The following is a 10,134-nucleotide window of genomic DNA, read 5'->3' on the forward strand; positions in this document are numbered from 1 at the left end:
GCAACAGTGGCCTGAAGGAAAAGGGACTCTGTGAGGAACATGGAACGAGAGTCTTCACCAAAAATCAGGCCCAGACATCCTAGGGGGGGTCTCCTCATGTCCCTGAGCAACAGTGGCCTGAAGGAAAAGGGACTCTGTGAGGAACCCCACACATGTGTCCTAAGGGCAAGGGGACCCTTTCCCAAAGACTCTGGGGATATGACCCCAGGAAATTGGAGACACTGCCACCAACCTCCCCATCTCCCACTTCCTCCTCTGTAAGATACAAATGGTGGGGATGACCAGCCTGCCAAGTTGAGCAGGGAAATGGGAAAGGATGCCTGTTAGCACCAGGTGCTACATAAATGCAGAAAAGCACATGCCTGACAATGACCCCAGGAGTCATGCCAAGCCAACTGCAAATCACTTGTCTTCCAGGAGTCAAAGGCGAGTCCTCTAGAGGCAAAGGTGGTGAGAACTACACCATCAGCTTCAGCAGTTCATCTGCAGAGGCGGAGGCAGCTTCCCCCAGAGCCGGCAAGGAGCTGTAGGGCTTCACTGACCTTCACTGGTACATGCCACCATCGCCCTTGTCAGGGAAGCATGCAACGATTGCTTTTAAAGGGAGGAAACTTGAGAGGGGCTGGGAGAAAGCCTGAGGTCACAGCAGGATGAGAATGGGGAATAGAGCCAACTTGCTCAGGCTGCAGAGCCTGGCAGCCCGACCCGACCATCAGTCCAAAAAGCTTCATAATTTCTCTTCACTTGGATCTTCCTCTTTAAGCATTCCCCATTCTCTACCAGCAAGTATATCAAATGGAGAAGGAAGATGATGTCATTTTGTAAAGGGTCAGGAGGAAGTTAGGACTATTCTATGTTGTCCAAATGTACGACATTGTTATTATTATTATTACTGCCAGACCAGACCCTAAGGATGCCCCCAGCTCAGAGCACCCACCAAAGCCTCTTAGAAATAGCATGAGAATAACTGAGCCACCTGCTCAGCCTCCTGGGAGCAGCTGGATCCCCCTCGGGGGGTAAACGGAGCATAATCAGGTTTAGAATCAGCAGCAGAAGCTGAAGTATCCAAGGAGCAAGGGCAGAGAGCCATACCCGTTCCTGTCACCATCTTCCATGTAGTGAACACCTGCCAAGAGGAGAAGGAACTCTGAATGTCTCTGAGGAAAGGGAAGGAAAGTGAAGAGGAGGTCGGCTTCTGCCTCTCAACTGGCTTCATTCCCAGCCTCAGGGTCTGCTCCTGGCCATGACCACAGAGCAAGGGAACCTGAGTGAACAGGAAGCCACTCAAACGAGCTGCTATACAACTCCATAGCCCATTTCCAGCCTTGCCCCACAGAGAGAGTACAGCAGGCAGGGCCCATCAGAGACCAGGTTTGGAGGAGCTGAAAGATGGTAACTCCACCATCTCCACGGATGCTCTTAGCAGCAGCTGTAGAATAACCCTGCTTTTGCTTCTTGCAGATGCAATTGTTTTCTTAGCAAAGACTCAGCCTTCAGAGCTGAGTCTTTCCCCTTGGTGTATGAGTAAGAATTGGATTTGGCTCTCACTCAATGGCAGGTGGCCGTCCTTTAGCTTACTATACACCTTCAGTTACACTACATCTTTCCAAGAAAGGTGGCTGCAACCTAACAAAATGGCAAAAAGTAAAAACTGAGCAAAGGAGAAGTCCCTGCCTCATACCACAGAGCACTGTCTAGAGCCAGCACAGTCTGGATTATGCTGTAGGCTGCACCCCACCTAGAGGGCCATTTAGTGGAGCCAAGGATATACAGATGTGTTCATGGCTGAGGGACTATCCATGCCCTTCTCTCCAGCAAGAATGAAGAGAAGTCATCAAGGTGGCTGGAACTGCTTATGGGATTCACAAATTTTCCCCTCTTAGCTGAGTATGGGGGAAAAAGAATCTTTTACATATTAGCTTCACTGAACAAAGAAAAGAGAGATGAGATGCAATGACAAAACCCTGTGCAGCAAAACCAACAGCACCTCCACATCCAGGACTTGGTGGGGCCCTTGAACCCAAGTGCTAACGGGCTCATAATGCATGGAACCTTCAGCCATCCCCAGGGCAGGACTTTCTATCCTAGTTGCAGAGAACAAATCTGTGAAAGTGCCCAGATTCATCACTTGTGCCAGCTACACCTCTCTTCCCATTCTGGTACCCAGGCAACAAACTCAGGGAACCTACAGATTAGCCTGCAATGTCTCCAGAGAAGTATTCCATGACAAAAGACAGTGGAACGACAGAGTCTTGAGGGAAGAGGAGCAAAGACCTAAAGACCCTACTCCCAATCAAGTTGTTATTCCCACACAAAGTACTGTTCACACATAACACAGGAGGCCTCAGAGTAAGTGAAATATAAAGATATACATGAGAAAGCTTCAGGAGAAGCTCAACATTCAAATTAAGGGAACAAATTCCAGAAAAGTCAGGCGTGGCCTCTGCTGTCCCTCCTACCCAGCTTGTGGTCCAGAGCCCAGCATTAGGGCCACCCACACACAGAAACAACAGGAGGCCTTGGTCAGTTTCCAGTGCTTGGGACATGAGGTCACTGTACATCAGTGGCTCACTGAGTGCCTTACAACCAGCATCACTTTGCCACATCCATGTACAGAAGGTCCTACCAATGGCTCCATTTTACTTCAAGGGCATCACAGAATGGATGGCCTGGCTGAGAAGGGATCCCCACAGTTCCTACTCCCAGTATCCAGGATGCACCCCCTTATGCTATTCAGGTGCACTGCAGACATCTACTAACCAAACACATAGCCCACTCATTCCAGGGACTGGAGGGAACACTGAGGGAGGAGAATAACACAGAAAGATCAGACAGCAAAAGGACACACACAGGAACTTTGACTTCAGAACTGGCACCAATGATGAGTTTCCCAAGAAACTATTCCTGGGAAGAGCATGTTTGTATCAGAACCTGGTGTGACCATGTTCTGACCCCAGGTAGGTAAATGGGTGGCTTCAAGAGGTGCTGGTTTCTGCCCTTCTTTGTTTCCAAAAGGGACAAGGAGACTCTGTTACCCTCTTCACTGCAACTTGACTGTTTTTCCTAACCCCTTCCCCTCCCCGCCAATGCTATTGAGGCAGTTCCCCTGACCACCCACAGGATCAAGTAAATAGGTGAGGCACCTGGAAGTGCATGTAGGTAGTGCCAGGTCCATCGAACCCTATGCCCCCAATCCTCCCACACTGGGCCCCCCTGTCTTCAGTCTTACAGCTGGCATGAAAGGGCTTAGGACACAGAAAAGCTCATATTTCACACCAAACAAGATTCTGATTCATGGGTGTTGGGGGAGAGTGGAAGAGGAGCAAAATCAATCACAGAACACCCAATACTGGTGTCTGGGGAGGTTGAACTCGGAGCTAACAAAGGACCCCAGGACAGCTCTGGGCATACCCAACTGGCTAAGGAGAGGGAGCAACAGATTTGGCTGAGTGACTCTGCAGGGTCACCCTAAAGGCAAGGAGGACCATGGAGGGTGGGGGACATGCATGGACCCCTACATCCCCTACACAGCCAGAGCTGTTGGCCACAGCCCCTCCAGTGGACATGAGGAGAAAGGCCCTGCGGGGCATGCAACCCTCTAAAGTGGCCCTGCTTCCATCCCCTCCATCTTCAAAGTGCATTATCAGTGCAAGAAGTAGGGCTGGATCTCAGGGGGCCCAACTCTGAGAAAGGCTGTGCCAGCCAGCTCCCCCCATCTCCTCCTGCATCCCCCTTGCCCACCCCCGACCCTTTTCATGCTAAGACCAGAATTCTTGCTGGATCTCATAAGGGGCAGGCCTGTGTGTGCTCAGTTCAGCTCTGCACAATGGCACAGTGCTGTCCTGACTCTGCCCCTCTGCATCCAGGTCCAGAAGCGTCCGCTCAGCAGGGGGCAGTGGCCCTGCCTGGAATGGGAGCAGGGCTGGGAGTCCAGGTCGCTCCTCCACAGTGCTGCTGCTGCTAGCAAAGCAGGAGTCCAGGTTGCTGGGTGTCTCTGTGCTAGAGCTGTTGGCTGGGGAGGCGCTGCGGGCATGGCTGGGGGACACAAACCACCAAGGGTCCAGCCGTTGCCGGTTGGCAGAAGGACGTGGCCGGGGCAGAAACTCCAGGGTCTTGGGTCTCTCCAAGGTAGAGTCCTGCTGTGTGTTCCAGCGCCTTGGGGTTGGGGGAAAGACCACATTGGGGTCAGGCAGACGGGGGAATTCACCAGGGTCTCGGCTAGGACTGGGGGTTTTCAACATTCCTGGACAGGGAGACAAAGGGAGAGGCATCAGATGATGGAACCATACTTCTGGGCCAGATACCACTGCTCCCTCCCCACTTTGCCACATCCTTATGCACCCGAGATCATCTGAATTAACATTCACTAAGCACCTGCTGTGTGCCATGTACTGTGCTGGGAGGCACTGGGGATACAATAGTGAACTAGAAGGCCATAGTCCCTGTATCTGGTAATAATAATTGGACATATGGGGGTCACATCTGTAATGAAATAATTTAAGGCAGATGTTTGCAAATGACCCACAAGCCAGACCCCGTGTTTGTAAATAAAGTTTTATTGGAACACAGCTACACCCAATGTCTGCTCTCTCACTATAACAGCATAGTCACGTAGTTGTAAAAGAGGATGTGTGACCCACAAAGCCTAAAATATTTACTACCTGGCCCTTTACCAAAAAAAGTTTGCTGACCTCTAATTTAAGGGAATGTCTCTTCATCCATTTGCTAAACATGTGACAGGAACAGAGCTAGGTTTCTGAAGTCTAAAGGTGAGTAATAGAGGGTCTCTCTTTCCAAAGAAATCACATACCTGAGTATAACAAAAATATCTCCAAGGGGAGGAGCAAGCAGCATGGAAAAATGAAATTGTCATTGACACTCAAATCTCATCAAAGGGGTACTGATCCCCTCTTCTCCTACTAGACCAGAGGCTGTTTCTAAATGAGACTAAGGTCTTCTAGGGCAAGAGAGGGTGGTGGGAAGACCTGGGCTGAGCATGTGTACATGTCGAGGCGTCTCTGGTGGAGATGGAGGCGGCAAGCCTGTGCGTGTGGACACACCTTCGTGTCTGAAGGCCCTGTGAGTAAGGGATGAATGGGCAGAGGCTCGCCTTATGAGTGGGTCTGAACTAATGCTACAATGAGAGGCAAGAGCCCAGCTCATGTCAGAAAATACCCCTCCTACATACGGTGCAAGATTCCTTCCTGCTAACTGCAGCACCCTCCTCCAGAAACAACCAGGGGCTAGACATGCCCTTCCTGTACCCTGAAAGCACTGCCCTACCACAAGACAGGGCTGGAACATCCCACAGGAGTCCCAGGTCGATTCTTCCTCGAACCTGCCTGTCTCCCTTCAATCCTCAGGGAAGACCCCGAGGCACAGAGCAGAGAGAAGTCAGCCAGCCCTGGCCATCTCCCCGACCCCACATCAGTCTTTCTTGATTGGCTGAGACAGAGGAAGAATGTGGTTCACTCAAATCCAGAAGTGGACAGCGGAAATGAACCACAAAGGAAGGAAAGAGGAAACAGGGAGAGGACAGGATTCACCTGCTCCAGGACTGGGGCTCAGCCCATTGCTGGAGGGGCTCCTGCTGGCTAGGGGAGCCGCTGGCTTAAGGGCCCCATCGGAAGGAGTCCGCCGGTGACCACTCGGCTGCGTTGGGGCCGTGAGGGTGACATGGGTGGGAGTGAGAGACTGGTTAGGGTCTCGCTTGAAACGTTCCACTCGGATGTTGACTAGGGGGTTGTGGGTGCATGGGGCCAGGGCTGGGGCCTCGACGGGGCTGACGGGCATCTCATACACCACGATCTCATCACTGTCGGAGCGCAGCAGGGAGCGGGTGGAGTTGCACTCAGAGATGGAGGAGAGAGACAGCAGTGTCAGGGAGGCGGAGGGGTCTCCCAGCAACAGCATGGGCTCTTCCTTTTTGAAGAGCTTTCGGGATGGGGGGCTAGTGCTTCGACGAGGACGGCTGGCCCTCAGGAAAAGACCCTCACGCCTCTTCTTCTCCTCCCGGGCTGGTGGCTCAGGCTCCTCTGGGGGAAGCAGCTGGCACTTGCCAGCTTCCAGCAAGTCAAACCCGAGGCCTGTGGCTGCGAGAACAGCCCCGCAGCCGAGCAGAGCTGCCTCGCAGCGGCGGTGGGGGGTACCGCCCCGTTTGAGGCTGTTGGTTGGCGTCAGCTGAGGGGTACTGGTGGCTGAGTTGACTGGGGTGGGCTCCTCATGGACTCCATCACTGGCGGGGCCATCCACATCCTCTCCACGAGGAAATGGGATACAGAGGTAGGATTGGTTGGGTGAATGCTGTAGACGACTGTCCGCACTCCTTGGGCCTTCACTGTCCTCATCCTCTGTGAAGATGAGAGGAGTAGAAAGGAAACAGCAACTGGGAATGAGGCAGCAAGAATAAGAACCTGGTCCTTTCCCCCACCCCAGGCCTCCTAAGTGTCAGGGATACAAAGGTCAAATAGTCTGATGGACAGGACATGGAACTGGACACTGAACCAATAGGACTTTCCCCACACACTCAACATGTGACCAACATGGGGAAACCACTCTCCATCCAGAGCCCATTTCCCTATTTGCAGAAAAGGGGATCTGCTATTTGCTACCTCTTTCACGGGGACCCTTAACATGAAGCACAGAATGAGTTCCTAGAACACTCAACAGAACAGAAACATTTCTAATGTTTCCGTACCTTAAAATTGGAAGAGCCTTTGGATTTCTAGAATGATAGCCTACTGACTTGTCTTAAGACCAGTCTCCTGCAAAGGATCAGAATCCCTGCAGGCGTGAAGGCCAGTCTGCTCTATGGATGGATGTATTATGATCTTGAAAACCTGAAGAGATGAGACTACCTGAGAGAGAGCCTGGGAAACTTACCCATTCAGTAGGCACATTGGAAAAGCTTCCTGGGAGGAAGGCTGCAGTGTTTTCTAATACAATCCCCAATTCTGCAGACTCCCCACATTAAAATATGAGGAAACAGACCCAGAAGGGGGAAATGTGTAATCCAAGCCCTCACCCTTCTGCACTGCCCTAAGGATAGGAGGCCAAAGAAAGGCTCCACTACAGCAGTAGGAAGAAACTATGAAATGAGAGTGGAGCAAACCAAGAAGGTGTAGGGTGGGGGGCCAGGACTTGAGTGCATGAGGAAGTAGTACAAGGGGTCCTTAAACAGTCCTAAAAGCTTGGCCGAGAATTCCCAGAGGAAACAAGGAGAGAATCAAGACAAAAGCAATGCTTACCCATCTCTGTAAGGCTGGTGAACCCTGGCAAGGCCGGGCTACTCCTCGGGCCCTTCCCCAGGTTGGGGGCACTGGACGACCACTGTTTGTATCCATCTACCAGGGACTTGAGGCTGAGTAAGAGGAAATAAGGAAACTGTCAGAACTGGTTACTTCCCTTCCTCTACTCTCAGCTCCGCAGGCCTGTGGAAATGTCTCTCTCTGTCTGCCTAATAACAGCAAAGAGGCTTGGCGCACAGGCAACAACCCCTACTGAGCCCACTTGCTTCACAAACAAAAGTGCACATGCTCCAGAGAAAAACAAGCGGTGCTACAATCCAATCCACCTTGCACGTGCTGCTGTGGGACTGTACAAAGACCTGGTGGTAGGCCGGCAGGCCGGCAAGCAGACAATGAGAACAAGGACTGCCCAGCTGGCAGCGGGGAGGCAGTCAGCCCAGACACTGGACACGACACACTCATGACATCAGAATCACTGCAATGCAAAGGCCTGCAGAGCAAGGCAAGCACTGGGCAGACAAGCTGAGCCAGGCCACTTGTACCACTTCTCAAGTTCTCCTCCCAAGCTCACAGCATGCTTAGGAAGCTTTCAAAGCCATCCACTTTTCAAAAGAAAAATCAGCCAGCAAAGCTACACCAATCCAGTGCATTTTGGACAGACCTATGTGGGCATTATGCTATACTCGAGCCCTCGGCTTGTATGGGGACAGAAAGACAACAGGAGCTGGCTTTCACATGCCTGTAATCATCTCACATGGCAACAAGTAACTCTCCAAGCCAGTGTCTCTTGAGGATACAGGCTGGGTACCCCTACAGGATGGGGGAATCAGAGGCCCAGAAGCATTGGTCTTTTCCATAGAGCACAGTAAAAGGGAGGACTGAGGAATCTGTGGGCCATGGCTGCCTTGGAGATACCAGGATAATAACCAGAAGTGGCTCCTCTATTAAGGTCAGAAAAAGCCCACATTTAGGTCATTCAACTAAAGCCCACTCTCGCCAGAGTTTCGGCCCATCTTGAGGGAGAGAGAAGGACCAGCTTTCCCCTGACCTCAGAACTCCATTTCAGGTTCTACCAGAAATACCGATTAAGTAAAGTATACCCCAGCCACTGCTGTGTTCAACCAAACTACAGAGTCTGAGATAAGGGTGCTGCTAAATCAGCCTGGGACTGCCAACTGATAATCTTATAGCATCGCTACCAGAAATACCGATTAAGTAAAGTATACCCCAGCCACTGCTGTGTTCAACCAAACTACAGTCTGAGATAAGGGTGCTGCTAAATCAGCCTGGGACTGCCAACTGATAATCTTATAGCATCACCTCTGGCGCTGGATCCAAGGAAATTCAGATTAGCTAAGTCAAAACCAGTGCTAAAGTCCAAAGGATAAATAGCCATGTATCTTCTCCCTAAAACTAAGGGTGCCAGGGGTATCCCAACAACTGGCGAGGTCAGGGAAGTGAAGAAAAAGGTAAAGATAGATCAACTCAGGAATTTCTCCAAGGTGCACAGTGGTGCTGCTTATAAAAACTAAAATAAAATAAAAAGTCAGCTCAGCCCTGGCAATCATGAGGCTTGATTCTATGGGGTATGCTGTGAGAAGAGGAAATGGAAGGGGATTGTTACCAGTGCAGTTGGTGAAGGGTGAAGGTCAGACTCACCCCAAGTGGAAATGTGGAGACTCTGATGGGGTACTTAGACCATTAGCTTTCTCACGTCTCTGAGGGGATCTTCAATGAACAGAGAGAATCAGTAGCAGGCAAGGAAGGGCACACCCATCTCAGCCTCTCCCACACCCAACTCCCAAGGCTGGACTCGGGCTACATAGCCAGTCACCCTCCCCTTGTCCAGTCAGGAAAGCCCATACTATGAAAGGATCATAACAAGGTCACCCTGCTTAAGCTGCTGCAGGCCCAAGACCTCCCAATCTGTGGGACAAAGATCCCTGAGCAGCCACAGCATAATTGTGGGGCCTCTAACTCCACAGACAAGTGTGATGTTTCCTACAGATATGTACTATTTTTCAAAAGGATGGAGATGCAAATTCACTTAACATTATTTAATTCAAGATAGCTTTTTGTTATTACATATTTTCTTTAGTCAACAGTTACTAGAAATTAGAAATATCATATACAGTTTCTCAAAAATTCCTAACATTAAAGAGATCTTTACTCAAGACGGGATGAGATCTATTTCTATTTCTTCAACAGGAACTGAGAGTCATGAAAAATTAAGTCAGTATATTTTGAATTGATTAAAAGTTGGTGAGGGCAAATCTATGTAAGGAGGAAGAAAATTCCAAAGTATATCATTTGTAATGTGAAATAAAGTTAATCTACTACCAAGACCAAAAAATACCTTTAAATGAAGCAGAATCATAGAAAATGTCACAATCCATAGCCAGCCTGGAAAACTCTATCTGGAATCACATTAATGTCAGAAATAGCAAGGGATTCAGGGTAACTGAATTTCTCAGACCCAGCTCAGCCCTACTGAGCTAGTGCAGGGCTCCCAGGACAGACTGGACAGCTCTTACTCCTGCAGAATTTAGTAGAATAGAGCAATCTGCCATTCCCCAAGGATACAGTTGCTGAATTTGTACATGGCTTAGGTAGTTTGCCCTATATATTTAAATTTTCTATTCAAAGGTATTCTGAAGCTTAGCTGACATGGGGAAATAGACTTTGAACATAAAATCTTAGCATTCAAAAGATTACCAAGACCAGTTATAGGTTCAGGACACCTATAAGCCTAATATTGAACTTCAGAAACACTTTGGGAAGTCACTAAAAAAGGTGAAGAGGACTTCTGGTTAACCTCACAATAAGGATATCCTCACATTAGTTTTTTTTTTTTTTTTTTTTTTTTTTTTTTTTTTTTTTTTTTTTT

The 10,134-nt window shown here is 49.7% G+C and overlaps 1 protein-coding gene across 2 annotated transcripts in view; it reads right to left on the reverse strand.

The window, feature by feature from the left end:
* Window positions 1-1,940: 1,940 nt before the first annotated feature.
* Window positions 1,941-10,134, reverse strand: part of MAP3K9 (mitogen-activated protein kinase kinase kinase 9) — a 65,871-nt gene continuing 57,677 nt past the window's right edge. For both annotated transcript variants that reach the window (XM_008570763.1, XM_008570762.1), the window contains 4 exons: window positions 8,907-8,975; window positions 7,248-7,360; window positions 5,547-6,350; window positions 1,941-4,243 (listed from right to left, as the gene is read on the reverse strand). In XM_008570763.1, the coding sequence (XP_008568985.1) occupies window positions 3,759-4,243; window positions 5,547-6,350; window positions 7,248-7,360; window positions 8,907-8,975 (1,471 nt within the window). In that variant the 3' untranslated portion in view covers window positions 1,941-3,758. The remainder of the gene's footprint in view (window positions 4,244-5,546; window positions 6,351-7,247; window positions 7,361-8,906; window positions 8,976-10,134) is intronic.

This window comes from Galeopterus variegatus, unplaced genomic scaffold (genome assembly GCF_000696425.1).
Source record: "Galeopterus variegatus unplaced genomic scaffold, G_variegatus-3.0.2 Scaffold627, whole genome shotgun sequence".
Lineage (NCBI taxonomy): Eukaryota > Metazoa > Chordata > Mammalia > Dermoptera > Cynocephalidae > Galeopterus > Galeopterus variegatus.